Source organism: Carettochelys insculpta, chromosome 1, assembly GCF_033958435.1.
Source record: "Carettochelys insculpta isolate YL-2023 chromosome 1, ASM3395843v1, whole genome shotgun sequence".
Classification (NCBI taxonomy): domain Eukaryota; kingdom Metazoa; phylum Chordata; order Testudines; family Carettochelyidae; genus Carettochelys; species Carettochelys insculpta.
In genome coordinates this window covers 47,734,892-47,758,390 of record NC_134137.1, presented here as the reverse complement: position 1 = coordinate 47,758,390, position 23,499 = coordinate 47,734,892, and the positions used below count along the sequence as shown (strand labels likewise).

Below are 23,499 nucleotides of genomic sequence, written 5' to 3'. Positions count from 1 at the left end.
AATGTGCCGCGGACACACTCCTGGAACCCCTGCATGAGCTACTGTGCCTGTGCTGGAAAGAGGGAGAGGTTCCACAGGATATGCGTGACGCTAACATTGTAACGTTGTATAAGAACAAAGGAGACAGAAGCGACTGCAACAACTACCGTGGAATCTCCCTCCTAAGTGTCACTGGTAAACTGTTCGCTCGCGATATCCTTGGCAGACTCCAGAAGATTGCTGAGAGGTTGTACCCTGAATCGCAGTGCGGATTCCGCGCAGAGAGGTCTACCATTGACATGGTCTTCTCTCTAAGGCAGCTGCAGGAGAAGTGCAGGAAGCAGAGAAAGCCACTCTACATAGCCTTCATCGACTTGACCAAGGCTTTTGACTTGATCAGCAGGGATGGTCTGTTTAAGCTGCTCCACAAGATAGGCTGTCCTCCACGGTTACTTAAGATGATCCAGTTGTTCCATGAAGACATGAGAGGAACCATCCAATATGACGGCGCATTATCGGATGCATTCAGAATCGGGAGCGGCGTCAAACAAGGATGCGTGCTTGCTCCGACATTGTTTGGGATCTTCATCGCACTCCTCCTGAAGTATGCCTTTGGATCTTCAACAGAGGGCATCTTGCTGCACACAAGATCTGATGGGAAACTGTTTAACCTTGCAAGGCTGAAAGCTAAGACTAAGGTGCGAGAAGTCCTCATCAGAGACATGTTGTTTGCAGACGATGCTGCTGTAGTGTCTCACACAGAAGACCAGCTTCAAAAACTGCTGGATCGGTTCTCCAAAGCGTGCAAGGACTTTGGGCTTACCATCAGCCTAAAGAAGACAAATGTACTCGGTCAGGATGTTGCTGAATCCCCATCAATCAGCATTGACAACTATACGTTAGAGGTTGTCCACGAGTTCATTTACCTCAGGTCCACCATCACTGACACCCTGTCGTTGGACACTGAGCTAAATAGGAGGATCGGAAAAGCGGCCACAACTCTGTCCAGACTCAGCAAGAGTGTGTGGAATAACAACAAGCTGTACACTCACACCAAAATGCAAGTCTACAGGGCCTGCATCCTCAGCACCCTCCTTTATGGCAGTGAGACTTGGACCCTGTATGCCCGCCAGGAAAAGAGGCTGAACATCTTCCACTTACGCTGCCTCAGGCGCATCGTTGGAATATCATGGAAGGACAGAGTTACCAACACAGCCGTCCTCGAGCAAGCTGGAATCCCAACCATGCACACCCTCCTCAGGCAGCGTCGGCTCCGCTGGCTTGGCCACGTCCACAGGATGAACGATGGAAGGATTCCAAAAGACATCCTGTATGGTGAGCTAGCCTCTGGCAAAAGACCTCCCAGACGCCCCCAGTTGCGTTACAAAGATGTCTGCAAGAGAGACCTCCGAGAGGTAGACATCGAGCTGGACAACTGGGAAGAACTAGCAGACGACCGCGGCAGATGGAGGCAGGGGTTACACAAGGGCCTTCAGAAGGGCGAGTTGAAGATCAGGCAGCTAGCAGAGGAGAAGCGAGCGCACAGAAAGCACAATAAGGACTTGCCAGACACCCACTACATCTGCAAGAGATGCAGCAAGGACTGTCACTCTTGTGTGGGTCTTTATAGTCACAATAGATGCTGTAAATGAAGTCTTGAATCGAAACTTTTAAGGGCGCGATCCATAGTCTATGCAGACTGAAGGATGCCTACTACTTGTTGTCTTGTCTCCAGAAAGATACATAGGAGTTGGAAAAGGTACAGAAAAAGGAAACAAAAATGATTAGCAGTATAGAAGGGCTTACATATGAGACAGGTTAATAAAACTGGGCTTTTTCAACTTGGAAAAGAGATGTTTGCGGGGGATATGATAGACAGAGCTGTCTCCTCCATAGGATGGTTTGGGGCAGCTGCTCCAGACTCTGCTTGCTATGGGGCTCTGCAGTGACAGTATGGTCTCTCATATTGACATTAGTTCACAAGGTCCTGGTTTGCTTGGGGAGGCCTGGTGCAGGGGAGCAGCAGGGGACAGGCCACTGCATTCACAGATCTGCACCACCACAATCTTCTAATTAAGTCACCCTGCTTCACCACAGCAATGGGAAATTCAGAGTGATACTCGGCTGGGGGAGCACAGTGAGCTGGGTCTGGGTCGCTCTGCTTCCTGCTGCCACAGTGAAGCAGAGCAATTTGGTTGGGAGACGGTGACCGAGTGGAGAAGGCTGCTGGGTCATTCTGCTTCCAATAGCTCCCACTGCTGTGATGAATGCGGGGGGTGGGGAAGAGGGGCACTCCTGCTGCCACCCCACCCCAGGACCCCTGGTAATCCCCCAGATTCTATTGTTCATGAAGGGGGTGGAATGAGGGCAGGAGAGCATGGAGCAGGGGTGGAAGAGGCAGGGAGGAGGTGAAGCATGGGCAGGGCTTGGGGGAAGGGGTGGAGCCAGTGGCTGCGGGGCAGGGTTTGCCCTGGGACTGTCATCTCACTAGGGGTGGCCCTGATGATAGTGGTTTATAAAATTGTGGCTGGTGGGGAGAAAGCATATAAATTGTGTTATTTACTCCTAACAAAGAACTAGGGGGTGCCAAAGGAAATTAATAGGCAGAAGGTTTTCCTTTACAGGAAAGAGGAACAGCAGGAAATATTTCTTCATACAGTGCAGAGTCAACCTGTGGAACTCTTTGCCAGAGGATGTTGTGAAGGGCAGGATTACAACAGTGTTCCATAAAGAACTAGATAAATTCATGGAGGTAGGTCCATCAGTGGCTGTTCTCCAGTATGGAGAGTGAGGATGTCCCTAGCCTTTGCTTGGCAGAAGCTGGGAATAAGCAACAGGGAATGGATCATTGAATGATTGCCAGTTCTGGTCATTCCTTTTGAAGCAGCTGGCATTGGCTACTGTTGAAACACAGGCTATTGGGCTATATGACCCTTTGGTCAGACCCTGTATGGTTGATTTTATGAGAATAGATCTGGTTTTGTAGTTTTGCTACAGATTTTCTGAGACCTTGGGGCAAGTCACTTCACTGCTTTGTACCTATTCCTCTATCTTTGAAGTAAGGGTATTACATATGAAGATGATTTCGTGAATGTTAGTAAATCATTTTGAGATCTTCAGATGGAAAACATTATCCACATTGATAGGAATAAGTGTGCTATCCTGTTCAGTGTATTAAAAACACTTTAAAAACCTAGGGTCCAATTCAGTTCTCAGTTGTATCCACGCAACCAGCACTTTACTTGTGCTAAGACTGAGACCCAGGACCTCTGATCTTGCTGCATCATTTATGAAAGCTAAAAAATTGCTGGAGCCCCAGCACCTCTTTCATTACAAATTAAGCACTGCCTGCAACCCCATTTTCTTCACTGAAATTTCATAGGTATAACTAGCAATTAAAGCAGTGCAAATGTTTTATCATGGACAAACCCTGGCCTAAGAGACCAATGTGATCTGCTTTCAGATCACAACCTCCCCATCCCACCTGGTGTGGGGGATCCTAAAGATTAAATCACATATTTATGATTACTGTTGACTGTACTTCCTAGCAAAGAATGAATTCATTTCAGTGCTTTAAAAGGCTATTTTTTTTTTCCTTAAAAGACAGTATTGACAATGGACAATTGGGAAGGGAGAGAAAGAATGTACTTGTGGGAGCTGTATTTAAGCATAAGGAAAACCTAAACAGAGTCATCCTGTGTATGAAATGAGAATGTTCAATGTGGATGTTTAAGTTATGGTAAAAGAGGCCAATAAAATATTGTTGCAGTTTCTGTCTAAATAAAAAATTCATCTGTGTGGTGTCATTGGTATAATGGCTGTGCCACTACTAACATTTATTGAAAATTGCTTGTCTTGCAGATCTAGTCATCTATGAGTTATTGGGTACTCGTATCACTTCAGGTTCATTGTAGTAATGATTGTTGCTCCTGAAATTTTGGACGAATGCAGTTTTGTATTATCTGATGTTGAAAACCTGCACAGTAGTCTGTCTGATTAAATCCATTGCCCTGTACTGCTTTGCAAATAAAATATCAATTGTGTTAAATAAAATATCGATCATGTCTATCACATATAAAATGACCTTTGTCACGTTAACAAGTGGTGATGATGTGTGCGAGCTTCAGCTGATGTTTTCTGCTGCTGTTTAGCAACAAGAAAAAGAGCAAAGGTTAGTTCCTACAATTTAACAGGGTGGAGACACTTTATCTGGCCTTTTACAATGTTAAGTGTAGATGATAAAATTATTTATGACCACACTGTTCCCACATGCTCATGTACACTATGCCAAGGCATTTGGCTTGTAAAACCTATTCTTACGTTACTGTTGACTTGTAAGTAATTGTCAGCTCTCAGACTCCACAGGAACATTGAGCATTTAAATAGTCAGCAATTACAACAATGGGATTGTGGGACTAAGAAGGTTCATACATTTTTACACAGTACTAAATTCACAGTAAAATTTGTATTTAATGTATCAGAACTGTTGGGTCACTACATAAAATAACATTTAGGGTTTTTTTCCTGTTGGATTGTACAATACTCGAGGGTCTGCTTCAAGTCTTTTTCATATATGTGAGTATGTGATGGATTATCTTACCTCAAGTTTTCAGTGAAAACATCCAGTTTTGAAACATCTCAAACTGTTTGTTACTCACCTTAGCAGCTTTATCTTCAATCTAACTTATGAAAGAAGCTTGTAAGTTTCCATGAGAAATTAATAGTTTTTAACATAATTATTAGATTTTTATCCCTAGCTTCCCTGAAAGTTAGAGAAAAGATGATGTTCATTGTCCCCTGTAAACTGAGCACTTGGGCAGCCACCCACATCAGAGTCAAATGCCACCCAGCTGGTTAGTAGAGCACGCACAGTTGGCAACATTTATTTCTTCTGGTGGTGCACATCTGCACATGCCTCAGTGCATGTAACTAAATTTATTCCATGCTGGTTGGAAAAAATTAGAGGGAATGTTGACGCTGATTATTTTTATTTTTCAATTACCTCTTCAAAGAAAATACTAAGGTTAAAGGTCCTGTTCACTGTAACTTTTAAGTTTGTTTGTAACTGAGTAGGCCATGTTAGGGTATGCTTTAAAGTTCTTGTTCTAGCTAAAAACGTGAGAGACGGTAACAGGGTAGCATGCCACTAAGGAGCCACACCTGTGCTGCATTGGCAATCCAATGAATCCTGATGAAAGATGGCTGTTTCCCCTGTAAAGGGCAGGAGGAAGACGGGGAGGAATGATCAAGGATCGGCGAGTGCTGGAAGTGAGTGAGCTTTAATAGAAAATTAGGCCTGGGAGTGGCCAGCCAAAGCTGCAAAGGAACCAGACAGGAATGCCCAGGAAGAGGAAGAGAAGGAGAACTCCTTTTGTGTGTGGACTTTTGGATGGACTTTATTCTGGGATTTCAAGTTTTATGTTAATTTCATTTTTTATGACTGAAACCAGTCCCCAAGAAGGGATGTATTTGACAATAAGCCTGGGTGAAGTTTTATCTGAATAGTCCAAGATGAGAGATTGAGTGAGGCTACCTGTAGCCTGATTCAAGGTCATACGTGACAGTCTTGTTACAAGGACCTAGTTTATTTTCACACCTGCCACTTAAGTTACACTTTCAACAGCGGTACATATAAACCCTGACTCTTCATGCACAAACAGATAATTGAGACCATAAGTACCCATTTACAAATGCAATTTAGGCAGCCACTTGGAAAACATGATATTGGCAGTTAAGACAATGGAAGAGGTAAATATTACTACATGTTAAACCTCTCTAATCTGGAACAGATTTGTCTAGCAACATCTCTAATCCAGCATATTTTAGTTAACTGGACTACCACTTCTCCTGGGTGTTGCCAAGTTTCCCATGGTCCCATAAAGTTTGTTTCCAGCTACCAGTCCTGGCTCTTGGTGTTCTATGATGTTATTTAGTCGTAATTTACCTCTAAACATTTTCTAAGAGCTCAGTAAGCAGTGGAAGTGTTAGTAATGCTGCTAGACAATAGTGACCTGTGGTCCAGCAAATTCTCTCATCCAGCACCGGTCAGGTACTGATGGTGGTGAATTAGAGAGGTTCAACCTCTAATGCTAAACTATTTGCTCGGTGTCTTAAAATATATCCTTGAAGTAGATAAACATTTGCTCTCAACACAACTTTCCTACTAGGAAGCAAGTTTAAAATTAAAGGAAGTATTTTGCACACAATGCCATTAACCTGCAGAACTAATTGCTAGGGATGTTGTGAAGGCCAAATGCATAATTTGATTTAAAAAATAATTAGACAAGTTCTAGGAGGATAGTTCCATCAGTGCCCATTAGTGAAGATGGCCATGGATGCAACCCCATGTGCTGGGTGTCCCAAGCCTCTGATTGCCAGAAGTTGAGACTGGGTGATAGGGGTTGGTTAACCGCTTCTAACCCAGGGGCCATTTATTACCAATCCATGGCCTGCACTGACTAAAGGGAATTTTTTTCTGTCTGAGTAGAAGCATTGCTTTCCCAGGTGATGGTAGCCAAATTGGCAGAGACATTTTTCTGTCAACAGAGCTGCCTCTGTATTGGGAGTTAGGTTGACATAATTGTGGTGCTCAGGAGTAGAGGGTGGCTCTGTGTGTGTGTGTGTGTGTGAGAGAGAGAGAGAGAGAGACAGACAGACAGACCCATGACTGATGTGGTTGTGTTGACCTACCTTTTAAATCTAGAGCAAACCTAAATAATGACTGCAGAGTCTGGTCCTTAACTAGGTATATACACTGAGCTAGGATTTAAGCTGCTAAACATCTTGTGCTGACCATGTTCACACTGACATTAGTAATATTTATAGTAGTAGAGTTATACATTGGTTTGGCATTGGGAAGTGAGGTCCTAACTGTGAAGTGCTGCACATTGACCCCATCGGTGAGATCAGCCACCCTCCAGACAAGAGTAAACAGTGAGATGTCACAGAGCCATAGAAACCCTTTTTACACCCTGCTGGCAAGTGACCAGGGAGCTTGCGACCAGGCACTTGCAAACAGGGTAGTTGCTAACAGGAGAGAGTTTTGAGAGGGGCTCTCCTGGGGAAGGAGGGGGCAAACTACAGCACCTTCAGGTAAGTGGCTCTCTGGAGTGTGTGGGTGTCTGGGTTTGCGGGTTCTGGGCCTGGGTTTGTCTGTATGTTTGGTGTTTGGAGTGCTGAGCTGTCTGTTTGTTTGAAAGGCTGTGTGCTCAGGCTGGCAGTTGGAAGCTGTTAGCCTTGATTAGGTTTAGGTTTGAAATCTAAACTCTACGTGCCAATTGGCTGAGCGGCAGTCAGAGGGAAGGGCTCTCAGGAAGGCCAGACCTTTTTAAACCCTGCTAGCAAGCAACCAGGGAGCTTGCGACTGGGCGCTTGCGAACAGGAGGGAGTTTTGAGTGGGGAGTTTAGAGGGGGAGCTTAGAGGGAGCTAGTTACTTCTACAGGGGTAAGGGGCAGCAGGATGGTTACGGCGGCAGTGTTCCCAACTGCTGGCTGGAGCTGAGGGACCTGCCACCCCCAGGGTGCAGTGTGGGCAGCGGGACGCAAGTGGGCTTGGGGGAGAGTGGGGGACGGGGGGCAAGACCAAGGGGTGTTGGTGGTGGGCATGTGGTTTGGGGGCGTGTGGTACGGCTGTGTGGATGGCAGCACCCACGGAGGCTAGTGGTGTCACGCCCGGCTCAGATTGCCTGGGCTTCCGGCCCAGTCCTGAGATCTCTGCATGCGCGTCCCGCAGCAGCTCCGTAGGGCTCCGGGGGCAGCCACAGCCGGAAGAAGAGCTGGTAGCTTTGGCAGGGACCCAGGGTGCGACTGAGCCGCGAGATCGGCACCTTCCTTGAGGACGCGGGGCTGCAGCAGCGCGCGGCCAGGTGCGGAGAGGCCAGGGGAAGGGGGACCTGGGGGCGATGAGAGCTGATGGGGGCAGTGTGATGAGGTGGGGGGACATGGGAGTGGATGGGGGACAAAGGAGTAGGGAGGGGGGATCTGGGGGTGATGGAAGCTGATGGGAGGCAGAGAGGTGGGGAGGAGGGTCCTGGGGAGGTGAGGAGATTTGGGGACACGTGGTGCCAGGGAGGTGCAAGAGGTAGTGGGATCATTACCCACATTCTCCATGCCCCACTGCCTTGTGGGTTATCCTGGGAAGGAGCAAGGCTAAGGGAGTAAACCCTGACAGAAAATCCGGAGGGGAGTCCTAAGGCGGTTCTGTGCCAACTTCTGGCATTGACCCGGCATCTCCTGCAGCTGAGTTGGTACCAGACGTAGAAGTTATCCTCTCCTTTGGACTACATCAGTAAAGCCGAGAGGGGAACACTGGCATCTGGGCAGCCCAGGGTCCCAAAAAATTGCCCGGGCTTGCACCTGGAGTGGTACCCCAGCATCACTTAACAGTGTTGAACCAACACGGGAGGTAACAGGTACCAGTTATAAGCTCTTGCTCGACTGGCGTAGAGAACAAGCGCCAGGGGTTGCCTTTGATGGTGGGAGAGATCATCGCATCTCACTGGACAGTCACTGCCCGCCTCAAGCTGGGCAGCCCCCAGCCAATAGGGTACTGTCCTGCCACAGTTCACCTGCCTCACTGAGTGTGTGAGGCTTAAGGCTCCCAAACCTGACAAGTGACTGAAATTTGAGCACCAAGCAAACCAATAAGAAAATCAACAAGAAAAGGAAACCATGAAAGTTTTAAGCTTGCTTGCTGGAATGTGCAGACCATGCTGACCGGTTTGACTGAAGTATCGGAGGGGTAGCTGTGTTAGTCTGGATCTGTAACAGCAACGAAGGGTCCTGTGGCACCTTATAGACTAACAGAAAAATTTTGAGCATGAGCTTTCGTGAGCACAGACTCACTTCATCAGATGCTGTGATGATTTCCAAGACCAGCATCTGATTAAGTGAGTCTGTGCTCACGAAAGCTCATGCTCAAAACTTTTCTGTTAGTCTGTAAGGTGCCACACGACCCTTCTTTGCTGGTTTGACTGAAGATCTTCAGGACATCAGCGACACCCGAAAGACCGCTGTCATCAATGAGGAACTGAAGAGGCTCCAAGTTGACATTGCTGCTCTGCAAGAGACACGACTCACAGATCCGGGATCTCTAAAGGAAAAGGACTACACCTTTTTCTGGCAGGGTAAAGCCCAAGAAGAACCCAGGGAGCATGGTGTTCACTTGCCATCAGAAACATCCTTCTACAAATGGTGGGATTAGTCATGGGCTGATCAGAAAGACTCCTTCAGGTCGTACTTCAAACTTGCGCCAGTCCTGTCCACCTGATGAGCACTTACGCTCCAACCCTGTATGCTGCACCGGAAGTAAAAGACAAGTTCTGTGACATGCTTAGTGCTGCCATAGTGCAAATACCTGCTCGCGAACAACTGTACATTTTGGGTGACTTCAATGCAAGAGTTGGAGCTGATTGGGCCTCATGGCCTTCCTGCTTAGGACACTTCGGTGTGGGAAAAATGAATGACAATGGACAGCGTCTCCTTGAACTGTGCATGTACCACAATCTGTGCATCACAAACACATTTTTCCAAACCAAGCCACAGCACAGAGTGTCATGGAGACACCCACGCTCGAAACACTGGCATCAACTAGACGTGGTCATTGCTAGACGTGATAACCTCAAAAACGTCCTTCTGACACACAGCTATCATAGTGCCGACTGCGATACAGATCACTCGCTAGTTTGCTCCAAACTCAAGGTGATTCCCAAGAAGCTGTACCAGTCTAAACCAACTGGAAGGCCCCACATTGATGCCAGAAAGTGGCAAACTCAGAGAGAGCCAAAAGTTCAGAGAGACCCTCCAGGAGAATCTGCGCAGCAGCCCTGGGGGTGCCGATGTGACATCCAGATGGCAGCATCTGAGGGATGCAATTTACAACATGACCTTGTCGGTGTTTGGAAGAAGAGCAAGAAACACAAATGATTGGTTCGAAGCTAACTCCGATGAGATGATTCCAGCCATCGAAAAGAAGTGTGCTGCACTCCTGGAGTACAAACGCTCACCGAGCCAGAGTACCCTGCAAGCACTCAGAGCAGCCAGAAAAACAGTACAGCAGACAGCCATGCGCTGTGCCAACAACTACTGGCTCGAGCTATGCAGCAGCATCCAAACCAGTGCTGACTTTGGTAATCTCAGAGGAATGTACGAGGGCATCAAGAAGGCATTAGGACCCACCCAGAACGAGATGGCACCTCTGAAATCCAAATCTGGTGAAGTCATCGCTGACAAAGCCAAACAGATGGAGTGCTGGGTTGAGCACTACTCCTAGCTGTACTCACACGAGAACATTGTGGCTGATACAGCCCTCGAAGCTGTCGAGCTCCTACCAGTAATGGACGAACTGGACCAGGAACCAACTGTGGATGAACTGAAGAAAGCCATCGACAGCATTGCGGTAGGAAAGGCCCCGGGCCAGGATGGTATACCACCATAGGTAATCAAGTGTGTCACAGACACTCTCCTGGAACCCCTGCATGAGCTACTGTGCCTGTGCTGGAGAGAGGGAGAGGTTCCACAGGATATGCGCGACGCTAACATCGTAACCTTGTATAAGAACAAAGGAGACAGAAGCGATTGCAACACTTACCGTGGAATCTCCCTCCTAAGCATCACTGGTAAACTGTTCGCTCACGTCATCCTCGGCAGAGTCCAGAAGATTGCTGAGAGGGTGTATCCTGAATCGCAGTGCAGATTCTGCGCAGAGAAATCTACCGTTGACATGGTCTTCCCTCTGAGGCAGCTGCAGGAGAAAATGCAGGGAGCAGAGGAAGCCACTCTGTATTGCCTTCATCAACTTGACCAAAGCCTTCGACTTGGTCAGCAGGGATGGACTGTTCAAACTGCTCTACAAGATAGGCTGTCTGCCACGGTTACTCAAGATGATCCAGTCTTTCCATGAAGACATGAGAGGAACCATCCAATATGACGGCACATTATTGGATATTTTCAGCATCAGGAGCGGCGTCAAACAAGGATGCGTCCGTGCTCCGACGTTGTTCAGGATCTTCTTCGCGCTCCTCCTGAAGCACGCCTTTGGATCTTCAACATAGGGCATCTTTTTGCACACAAGTTCTGATGGGAAACTGTTTAATCTTGCAAGGCTGAAAGCTAAATCCAAGGTGCGGGAAGTCCGCATCAGAGATATGCTGTTCGCAGATGATGCTGCTGTAGTGTCACACACAGAAGACCAGCTTCAGAAACTGCTGGATCAGTTCTCCAAAGCATGCAAGAACTTCGGGCTTTCCATCAGCCTAAAGAAGACAAACGTGCTTGCTCAGGATGTTGCTGACCCTCCATCAATCAGCACTGACAACTATTTGTTAGAGGTCGTCCACGAGTTTGTTTACCTCAGGTCCACCATCACTGACACCCTGTCATTGGAGTCTGACCTAAATAGGACGATCGGAAAAGCAGCCACAACTCTGTCCAGACTCAGCGAGAGAGTGTGGAATAACATCAAGTTGTACACCCGCACCAAAATGCAAGTCTACAGAGCCTGTGTCCTCAGCACCCTCCTTTATGGCAGCGAGTCTTGGACCCTGTATGCCCGCCAGGAAAAGAGGCTGAACATCTTCCACTTGCGCTGCCTCAGGCATATCCTTGGAATATCATGGAAGGACAGAGTGTCCAACACCGCCATCCTTGAGGAAGCTGGAATCCCAACCATGCACACCCTCCTCAGGCAGCGGCAGCTTCGCTGGCTTGGCCACGTCCACAGGATGAATGATGGAAGGATCCCAAAAGACATCCTGCATGGCAAGCTAGCCTCTGGCAAAAGACCTCCCGGACGCCCCCAGTTGCGCTACAAAGATGTTTGCAAGAGAGACCTCAGGGAGTTAGACATTGAGCTGGACAGTTGGGAGGAGCTGGCAGACGATCTTAGCAGATGGAGGCAGGAACTACACAAGGGCCTTCAGAAAGCTGAGATGAGGATCAGAAGTTAGCAGAGGAGAAGCAAGCCCACAGAAAGCACAGTAAGGACCTGCCAGACACCCATTATATGTGCAACAGATGCAGTAAGGACTGTCACTCTCGTGTGGGCCTTCACAGTCACAGTCGACGGTCAAATGATGATCCCAAATGGAACTATGAAGGGCGTGATCCATAGTCTACGTAGATTGAAGGATGCTACTATTACTATAGAAAGTGATAACCTGGGTCTGATTTAGCATATGTTCATATAGGATGGTACATTTTTAGGAATGTCGTCACGGTGGGGGGGAAGCTCTGCTTCAATAGTGACTGTTTTATTTTTTTATTATCCTTTACAGAGCTAGAAAGAATCCTGGGGACTTTACAAAGTAAAGACAAAGATAAGGCCCCAGACAGTTTGATTTTAGATGTACATGATGTGATGAGGGGAGGGCAGAGTTAGAGTTGTTAGATTTGAATATAGTATTTGCTGTACAAGAACAGATCTTTCAGCCTAATTCTCTAAATTTTCTTTTAGAGATATTTTGTTTTTGAACTTTATGAAAAGGGGAAACGTCAGCATTCCAAGGACAGGAGATGAGAGCTCCAGGCTGTTCATGCTTTTGGGGATTTTCTGAAATTTTTTGAACATTAGCCTTCTCCACTTGGGTTATTCACCAGTGCTAGGTTAGAACAGTTGCCAACATCCTTATCGTTATGTGGCCTAGACCTGCTCTGAGCAGGACAGGAATCTCGCACCTTCTCTACATAATTGATCCCACCATTGCTATCACAAATGGAGCTGCAGTAGAACTAGCCCAACAGTGGGAGAATTTCAGACTTCTGTGTGGATTCAGCCTTAGTGAGACTTTTAATTCCTCTGAAGTGCTGAAATTCATCCAAAGGTGGTTGTTGCTCTTTAAGTTGTACTGAGGTGGGGCTTGTCTACACTACCACCTTCCTTCAAAGGAAGGATGTTAATTCAGGTGCTGGGAGTTTACTGCTGGGAGTTTACTGTTTAGTGCATAGGCAGCACTTCATTAAGCAAATTCCGCCCCCCCCCACCCCCATCGCGGCAGCTTCGACGTTTTAAACTTCGAAGTACCAGCACGCGTCTAGCCACGGCTCACCCACCGGTACTATGAAGTGCTGGGGCAACTTCAAAGTCTCCTTACTCCTCAGTCCCTAAATTTTCTTTTGGAGATATTCTTCTAGAGATAGGGACTCCTCAGTCCCTGAGGAGTAAAGGGATTTCGAAGTTGCCCCAGCACTTCGAAGTACTGGCGGGTGAGCCACGGCTAGACGTGTGCCGGTACTTCGAAGTTTGAAACTTCGAAGTTGCTGTGGGGGGGGATTTGCTTAATGAAGTGCCGCCTATACACCACCACACTTCATTAGTAAACTCCCAACACCCTAATTACCATCCTCCCTTTGAAGGAAGGTGGTAGTGTAGACAAGCCTGTTTGTGTTCTGGACCCCCTGCACAGTGGTGATTTTCATCCTATATGAAGCAGTATGCACAGCTGTAGTGCTCTTTGCAAATGCTGATGATAGTAGTGTGTGTGAACCTGATCTCTTATGCCCATATAAAACAGGACCAATACTTTTGAAGTCACTGGAGTTACACCATTGTAAGTGATAGGAGGATTTAGGCCCAATGGCCTGAGTCCTGTACAATCTGTGCATATGTGAGTTACCTCATTGATGTCAGAAGTCATGCTCATGCTTAAATGCTTGCAGGATTGGGGCTGCCTGCTGGATAACAAACCCTTATTCCCACTGATGAGCGATTGCTCGTAGGAGTCCTTTGACCGACATCAGTGGGAGTGTGATTATTACTTTGTTTTTGGGAGGATTATGTTCTTTGTTGTATCAGTACTCTATGCTATTGATTGCATATCCAGGCCTAAAAATAGATGCACTTTAGCTTTGTATATTGGAGAACAGAAATTAAACACTACCATATGGATCTGCTACTGCACTTTAGGTGGAGTGCTGCAAATGGTGAACAGTCTGTGTCTGTTTGCACAGATTATTGCTCAAGATGGGAGTGTGAACTGCAGATTAGATTTGTGACATGGTCTTTCCTTAGTCTAAAAGTACAAGGTCATTGAGTGAACACTTTGCCTAACTAGTTGCATTGCGAGTCTGTTCAGATGTGGTTTTCTCTAAGAAAATAATGTAAAACAAAAATACAGAATGATTCAGGTCAACTCCCTGCTCTCTATGTGAAACTCCATTACTTATCTCAAGATTCTAATGTAGGTCTTTTTAGCAATTTGTTTACATCTGTGTTCTGCTGTTGCTATCTGGGAAATAGATTTTAAATGCCAGATCCTCAGGTGGTGCAAACAGACTTAATTGGAGCTAACCTGATTTACACCAATTAAAGTGCCATTAGCTGAGATCTACAGATTTGTTTGAGATCAATTGTGTTTGTTTTCTATAGAAGTTGCAATAGAATATAGCATTTACCATATGCCATGTAATAATTTTGCTTGTCAGTGGAAGAATGTAGTGCAGAATGCTACTTGTATTGATTCCCCTTGCCTTATTACAATAATCAGATTAAATATTTTAGACTACAAGGAAAAATTCATTCTAGTACCTTCAGTTATTGTACACAATGATCTACTCAGAGGACCAACAAAAATTGGCTATCTAAAGAGGTGGAGCAGATGTAACCAGACAAAAGACTGTCAAATAAAGGATTTCTCTGTTGCAATTTCATTGTGCGTTCTGGAGACTGATACTGGGTTGTGCATATGCTGTGAATGTATAAAATGTCATGGCTGAAATGTCATGGTGCCCTGCTACGTTGACAACCAAATATTGTATTTTAGGTGCTTTCTTTGTTTGGTGAATATATGTCATTATTAGTCTTTTAGGCTGTGTCTACATGAGCCCAAAACTTCGAAATGGCCGTGCAAATGGCCATTTCGAAGTTAACTAATGAAGTGCTGAAATACATATTCAGCGCCTCATTAGAATGCCAGAAGCTGCGGCACTTCAAAATTGACGCGGCTCGCCGCCATGCAACTCATCCAGACGGGGCTCCTTTTCGAAAGGACCCTGACAATTTCAAAATCCCCTTATTCCTAACAGCAGATGGGAATAAGGGGATTTCAGAGTTGCCGGGGTCCATTTGAAAAGGAGCCCCGTCTGGACGAGCCGCGTGGTGGCGAGCCGTGTCAATTTTGAAGTGCCGCAGCTTCTGGCATTCTAATGAGGCGCTGAATATGTATTTCAGCGCTTCTTTAGTAAACTTCGAAATGGCCATTTGCATGGTCATTTTGAAGTTTTGGGCTAGTGCAGGTGTAGCCTCAATGTTTGTGTAAATATAATGTGGCAGGCTAAAATATTTGTTAATTAGAAGTACTGAGAAGATAGTACCTATTTTCTAACTAGTAATGCAAGCAATAATTGAAAAATGGGCTAAAGGAAAAGAAGGAAAGAAAGAAGTGGGAGCAAACGTAGCTCACACTTGTGTTATGTGTGAGTTATTACAAAGGGTCTGCTAGCTCAGCAATGGTTCACTGTAGTCGTTGTAGTCTGACTTGTTGGAAGCTTTCTAATTCAGCTGTTTGACATCTCATCAGGCATCTATCCAAGCTGGTTGTCAGCCAGGAGACACCGTTTTCTTTTCCCTCTCTTTTGTTTTTCTGTCAGAATTGTTTAAGGAGTCAAATTGTGCCTTTGCTACAGAGCGGAAATTATGCTATTTGTAGCAGATTCATCACTTTCCTGGTTCTTGTGTGTTATTAAAACTGCTTAAAAGAGTTTCTATGCTACATTTACCATGACACAAGGGACCAAAATCTCTGTCACACGACATTGGCACCACGAAGGACCCTAATATATGGCCAAGTAATTCCCTTTGGTGTAAAAATCTGTGGAATTGGAAAATATATCTACAAAGTCCTGTGGAATTGGAGGGGCTGCTGTTTTGCCACATTGTTCTCTTGCTAGGATACAAAAGCCGGGGGAAAAGAGCTCAGGACCCTGAACTGAATCCTGCAGTTCTCTAGAGCTGTGCATCTACCACATTTTCGTTCCTCTCATTATTGGTGTGGCAGGTGGATGTGCTGGCCTGCACTTGATTCTCTGTCTTTGACTACTTGCATGTGCATCTTGTACTTGTCTTTAGAGATGCCAAACAGCAGAACTTAAGTATAAAAAATGCTACGCCAACCCACCAGTGACTTTGCTATGTAAACTAAGATCACTTCTACTGAGAGAAAAACACATAAACCATCTGCCCTACGATTCTTCCACAGTTCATTGCCCCCAAAATACGTGCAGATTTTGCCCTGTGCTAAGCTGCAGCACAGGGGATGCTTGTGGCTATGTGCTGTAGATGAGCAAGCAGCTGAGCTGACTTTTCACTTCCATTCAATTCCCCATCCCTTTTCTGTGTAATTCCCATGGGGGTCACTACACACTGCCCAGAGTGAAGGGGCCTACAGGGCTCATAATGTGTAATATTATTACTTTCAGTGTGTTGATCTTATCAATTATATTTTATAGGGATGTAAATTGTTCTGAATAGATAAATATATTATAAATGCGGCAACATAGTGAGCATTCAGATTTCCCTTTCAAGCACCTCTGCTGTGGCCTTGTGGAAGGGATGAACCAAAGCCCAGATGAACGTGCAGTGAAATGGTCTGAAATTTGCTGTTTGTGACTGTAATTAATAATCTGTGTGCATCACACCAGCAGCTCTGTAACACTTTTGTAAAAGGAATTAGCACAGTTACGAAGATACGCATCTCAGAGAGCTGGAAGGGACCTCTGGAGGGCATTGAGTCTAGTCCCCTGCTCTCTTGGCAGGACCAAGCACCATACCCTTCCCCCTCCCTGAACCCTTCAAGGATTGAGCTCACAATACTGGGTTTAACAGGCCAATGCTCATACCACTGAGCTATCCTTCCCCCCATCTTTAGTTTAGAGACAGGGAGACTGAAGGAGTAGATTCTGTGACTTGTCCATTGTCACAAACCAGGTTCCTTTTAGAGACATAAATAGAGCCCAGCCCTCCTTATTCCAAGACTCTGTGCTCAGTCACCAAATTCACAGCTACCTTTGTTAGCTGCCTGCAGCGTTACCTCTCTTCATTGTGAAGGGAAAAGAGAGCAGAATAATAATAATAAAAAAATTCATTTTTGTTGAATGTTTGCATAAAAGTCTTTTTTTTTTTAAACAGAAAACATTGTGTATCATACTTTGTGTGCAGACATTATTTTCATGCTGTTTGTTCAGCAAATTCGGTATTTATGTCAGGGTCTGTTGCCACTGGGAAGATAATCCAATCATAGTAATGTTGTTAGCAATGTTCATTTGCCTAATTCGTGCTTATGATTATGGGTCATCTTTAGCCATCACATTCAGTGTAATGTGTCTGAGGCAAACTTACATACTTAATTTTTTCTTGAATGATCAGTTGCATTTATTTTAATATATTATTTTTAGGGGTCCTGTAATGCTTCTATAGCAAGTTAAACGATATGCTGTGTGAAAAACATATTTTAATTTTTTCTGTATCAGAAAATTCTGTGGCTTATTTGACTTGTTCACCTTTAAAAAGGTTGTTATTGATGACCAGTGGAGGATGTCCCCATCCCAGGATGAAGAAAGGACAGATACACAAAAGTTCGCTTCCCGGAGATGGGGCTCTGGAAAAAGATCTCGGCCAAGGCCACTCTCAGATTATGGTCAGTTGGCAATCAGGAGTTTCTCAATACCAGAAGATTCAGTTGCAGTGGAATCTCAGAAAACAGACTGTTTAGATGGTGGGAGTCATCCTGGATTGGTTTCTGCACAGTCTACAGCGCAAAGCAGTACAGTAGGTCACCAAAGAGGGCGAAAACAAAGACCCATCTCTGTAATAGGTGGGGTCAGTTTCTATGGGAACAGCCGGACAGAAGAAATAGAAGATCTACTGACACAAGTAAGATATAAGATGTGTTCTCTGAAAACTACAAAAGACTCTTCTACTTCCTTGCCTTAACCTTCAGTCTAGAAATAGAATGGACATTTCCTTTCCTTTCTTCTCCTTTCCCAAGCTGACATCACATACTTTGCTGCACTTTCGTTGTTTCTTCTTTTTTTGTCAAAATACCATAACACGACATCTTGAATTTTGGATGAGCTTGCTTGCATTGTAAACTAACCCTCTTTCTTTCTTGAGATGTTATTTCCAGTAACCATTTAAAAAATGCTTATTTGTTTATCATAAGCCACATGTATTTCTGATTAGTCTACAACATGCAGGTTCCAGGATTCAGGTGAGAGATGTATACAAAGATGTTATAAATATAATAAAATATTCATAAACATTTGAAATTGGGGATCTTAAAAAACCTGTGAGCATAAACTGCTTGGTGTTGGCACACATACAGTTAAATGGATAATCCATTCAAAAAGGTATTGGAAGAGACCAGGATCTCAGACAATAGCTCAGGGATTTGGTAATACGAAATGGAGTCTTCTCACTGACTTTAATGGGCTATTTGGCTCACTTTTAGTTGCTCAGATATGCCTATAATCACCAGATAACCAAAAGTGATAAAATCTGACAGCACATGTGTAGTTATTTTATGAGAAGTTAGTGGTCTTAGTTCAGTTACTAAGTGACAGGTATCTGTATAGGAAAAACATAACACTACTTGAACTGGCATCTTTGTCGAGTGAAGAGGTCAAGAGAAGAATACATGTGGGAAGTGAAAGCACCCTTCTCTCTCCTAGAGACAGTTTACAGCACTGGGTTGAGGCAGTGTAAAGAAGCCTGCTTAGTTGTACATGTTCTGCAGATAACAAGCAGTTATTAGGTAATGAGCTGTTAGTTGTACATGTTCTACAGCTAACAAGCATTATTAGGTAATGAGCTTTCATGGATAAGACCCACTTCACCTAGTGAATAAAACTGTTAGTCTTTAAGGTGCTACAGGACTTCTTGTTTGTTGTGATACATCTCTCTGAGACTATGTTCTACAGATAGTAAGAGAACTTTGATCTGAAGTCCTGTTCACTCTATTAACATGTTCCCCAGGCAATGAAGAAGTTTGAGAACTCCTAGTTCAAGCAGTTGTTAAATTGACTGAACACTGGGGGAAAAAAAGATAGCATTTCCATTAAAAGTACTTTGAAGTTGTTAAAGAGGCCTGATTGCTCTTAGTCTTAATTGTCCTCATGAGACTACCTGGAGCTGGGAAATTCAACATAGTACCATTAAGAGTAAAGCCCTTACTTAAAAGAAACAATGATTCCAATCACTGAATGGGGCATGCTAAAGCAATGAAAGTTTTTCAGTTTCCTGTTAGAACTATTTTTAACATGGATATTCTTATGTACTCAGTAGTTCTTTTGCTGTGTAATATAATTGTCTTACATTTTCCTGATCAAAATAGCTGGATCCTCCTGCGCTCTTTGCTAGCAAAATCGATTCAAATCAATGAAAGTTATGGCTCTATTTGGACGCACACTCCAGTCCCTAAAAAAACATGTATATTGTTTAATTTGTTCATTGGAAACTTAATTTTTTGTGGTCATGTGGACCGTGAGCATTATTACATCTATGCCTTTGTGAACATAGGTGCTGGAATTAGAGGGGCATGGCATGCTGAAGCACCTCTGACTTAACGATTTCCATCATATTCAGCGATTACAGTTTGGTTCAATGGCTCTCAGCACCCCTACCATAAAAATTGTTCCAGTGCCCCGTTCATGATTTGTGAATAAATAAATGTTAGTTTTCAAGAGGTGCTTTTTAATACAGTTGGGGCTTTAAGTCAAACCGATCTTGAAAATTATGCCATATTTTTATGCCTTACTTCAAGGATTTCAGCAATGTATGTCATTTAAAAAAAACCAAAACAATCTTTTCTGCAGCATGCAACTTATTTTTAAAAAAATCCATCTGTTTCTCACTGGAAACAACTCAGTATTCTCCTCTCGTAGCTTGCCTATCTCAGTAAATGAAGAGGCACGTAGGAAGTCAGCAATTTGAATAGGCTTTTTTTTCTTTTTTTAACTGCACAAAAATGGATTTAAACAAGTGCATTGCTTTGGGAGTTAAGACCAAAAATGGGACCATTTCCATGGTGGGTACATTTTTATGACTGAAAATAATGGACTGTTGGGCCTCAAACCTGCTCCCATTGAATTTCAATGGCAGTTCTTCTGTCACCTGCGAGATGAAGGCTTTAATGATGAAATTTTAATTGCCCAGGAATAAAGACATTAAAAGTAATTGTCACTGCAGCTGTAGTGTATTTGTTATGGAACAATTTGAGTGGCTTTTCTTGCTTTAGTTCTATTTTGAAGTTCTGAGATATTGATGTGCCTTAGAAGAAAATACATTTTAAATAATATCAAATTAAAATATGCCAAAATACTTTTCAGTCAGTGTTTGATAGTTACATTGAGAGTTAAAATATAAGTAAAAGACTTACGAATGAACAAGGAACATATTATATCAGAACTATTTTATAGAGAGCTTTTGAAGCCTAATTTTCACTTAGCAGATTTTTTTTTCTTAAAAGTTTTGAACATCAGTGGAGTGTGAAAAGAAGTGCTGTTAACTCATTTTGTTTTGTAAAAGGTTCTTAATCTGCGTGAGTCCCATTTCAAACAGAACTACATTAATGTGAATTAGCTACCTTTTGGTTCATGCAAGCAGGGTCTGTGCAGGGCAGTTACAGTGAAACAATTCAGTGAATAATGCACTCCCCTGTATGCCAGGGGACATGCACACAAGCCCTAAGGAAAAAAAATGGGTTTAAGATTCTTTTTGTTTTTTCTGTAAAGTATATTACTTAGTTGCAGTACTTTTATCTTAAACAACATTCTGGGAAATTAACATACCTGGTTATATCATTTAAGTGTTTCTATTCTGTTATATATTACAGTTGGTTGACATTACAATAAACTATTTTGAGGTAAGTTAGCTATCAGAACATTTAGACATAAGAGTATTATGAAGACTATAAAGCAAAATATATAGTGTCACTGATCATAACAGAAGGTTATGGTGTTTTCAATATAACCGAGAACTTTAATGATATACGATATTTACCATAATACTGTATATTGAATGTGGTGTTCAGTCAATTTAGTCACTGCTTGAACTGGGGATTCTTAGTGTCCATATATTCAGGTTGAGACTGTGAGGAAACCCCATTTAGCTGTCTTTGGCTTACTGATAAGTTTTAGTACTACTACTAAATGGATTTACTTTTTCTCTTTGTAGCCAATAACACGACCGCCTGTTCCAGCGCACCAAGTTCCCCCCTATAAAGGTGTTTCAGCCAGGTTCCGTCCCTTCACCTTTTCACAAAGCACTCCCATTGGTCTGGATCGATTGGGACGCAGGTGTCAAATGAGAGCATCTAATGGTAGGTTTTAAAGGTTTATTTAAGGGATTATAAATCAGGTGTGTTACAGAAATGGAGAATGGGCTGGTGGGTGTTAAATTCAGATTGGATGTAAATGGATGCAAGTGTAAAGTGGTGTCTGATGAAGCTGCTTTGTTTCATACCTTCCTATTGATGCTTTTCCTACTATGCTCAAGTTACACTTACCTTGCACACCCACTGAATGTTAAATTGATGCAAGTTGCTCCCCATTTATTACTTCTGTTCATATTTCAACCCACAAACTTGCTACATGTAATTCACACTGCTCTCTCTAAAGGTTTGTCTAAATGGGAAGTTAGGCTGCATTCAATAAAAGTGTGAATTGAAAGTCAATTAAAGCACATTAAGCCTTTATATGGAGACCCTGATTCAAAAGTCAAGTAGCCACCGCTGAAAGAGATAGGAATTTTATGAATTTTAAGAAAACACTTTAAATTCACACCTTTAGTTAATTCAGATTAACTTTCAATGTAGTAGGTAGTCCGTTGTGTCCGATGATGGTGTCTTGAGCTTGCACAGGCTCATTGTTTGTGGACTCGCATGTGGCTGACAACTCCAAGCTTTGAACAGCATGGGCATTCACAGTGGGGGCAAGGGAAATGTTCTTGCTCTGTTGGTATGGCTGCTGTTGTTGGTTTCTTCCTCTCATGAGCATCAATGAGGCGTACGCATCGCTGCTCTTCAAAATTGTCATACGCGTGTTGTACGAGAGCATGCCATCCTGTTCGGTCTTTTGCATGCTGCTCTAGCTGATCTGGTTTTAAATCAGCATGAGCAATGTTGGCCTGCACACAGTCATTATATCTCTTGCGAGGCCTACCTTGATTCCTTTTGCCCTGGGAGAGTTCACCGTAGAGGAGTTGCTTAGGGATTCTCGACTCCTCCATTTGTATGATGTGCCCTGTCCAGCAAAGCTGGGCTTTCAGAATCATGACTTCGATGCTGGTGGTTCCTGCTCTGTCCAGGACTTCCAGGTTCGTAACTCTGTCCTGCCATTGAACGTGCAGTATTGACCTCAGGCTGTGTGTGTGGAAGCGCTCCAACAGTTTTATGTGTTTTCTGTACAAGGTCCAGGTTTCACCGCCATACAGGAGACTGGTCAGGACTACAGCCTTGTACACTTTCAGTTTAGTGGACTGTTGGATAGTGTGCTAATTCAACACTTGCACTCTCAGATGTCCTACTGCCCGGCTGGCCTGGCAGGGTCTGGCATTGATTTCTTTGTCAAGGGCGCCATTGTTGGCTATCACACTGCTAAGGTACTTGAACTCCTCTACTGTTTTTAACTCTGTTCCTTCAATAAAGATTGAAGCGGGGAGAGCAGCAGATCCTGGAGCAGGTTGAAACGGTACTTTGGTCTTTCCTAGGCTGATGGTCAAACCAAAGAGGCGAGTGGCATCAGCAAACTTGTTGATGATAAGCAGGAAAGCAGATTCCTTGTGTGCCACAAGCGCACAGTTGTCAGCAAAAAGGGCTTCAAGGATGAGCCTCTCAAGCATCTTGGTTTTAGCATTCAGACGACAAAGGTCAAAAAGTGACCCATCAAGTCTGTATTTTATGTAGACTCCATGGTCCAGGTCCCTAACTGCTTGGCTGAGGATGCACGTGAAAAAGAGGTTGAGTAACAGTGGGGCCAGCACGCACCCTTGCTTCACACCATGGGATATCACAAATGCATCTGAGGACTCACCATTTGAAAGAACAAAGCCAGTCATGTCATCGTGGAACAGGCGTATGAGGTTAACGAATCTTCTTGGGCAGCCAGGGTTTGACAGGCTACTCCACAGGGCTTCTCTGTTGACTGTGTCAAACACCTTGGTCAGGTCTATAAAGACTGCATACAGATCCAAGTTCTGCTCTATGCACTTTTCCTGGACATGATGAACAGCAAAGATCATGTCAATGGTGCTGCGGCCTGGGCAAAAACCACACTGTGCCTCTTGCAGGTTCTCCTCTGAGATGTTGGTGATCAGACAGTTGAAGATGACTCGAGCCAAGATCTTCCGAGCAGTACAGAAGAGGGAGATGCCCTGGTAATTTCCACAGTCAGCTTTGTTGCCCTTATTCTTGAAGAGCGTGATGATTGTGGCATCTTTAAAGACAAATTCTAAAACACCAATGGATTTGTCCCAGAGATCTGTATGAGACTTGCAGCTCCTTACCACTAGGAGGATTATAGTCCATGATATTT

The 23,499-nt window shown here is 44.2% G+C and overlaps 1 protein-coding gene across 7 annotated transcripts in view; it reads left to right on the top strand.

Moving 5' to 3' along the window:
* Window positions 1-23,499, top strand: part of SPATA13 (spermatogenesis associated 13) — a 161,970-nt gene that overhangs the window by 80,455 nt on the left and 58,016 nt on the right. For all 7 annotated transcript variants that reach the window (XR_012644126.1, XR_012644125.1, XR_012644124.1 and 4 more), the window contains 2 exons: window positions 17,480-17,842; window positions 21,143-21,287. Coding sequence is in view for 3 of the 7 variants with exons in the window: in XM_074985541.1 (XP_074841642.1) it covers window positions 17,480-17,842; window positions 21,143-21,287 (508 nt within the window). In the remaining 4 variants the exon portion in view is untranslated. The remainder of the gene's footprint in view (window positions 1-17,479; window positions 17,843-21,142; window positions 21,288-23,499) is intronic.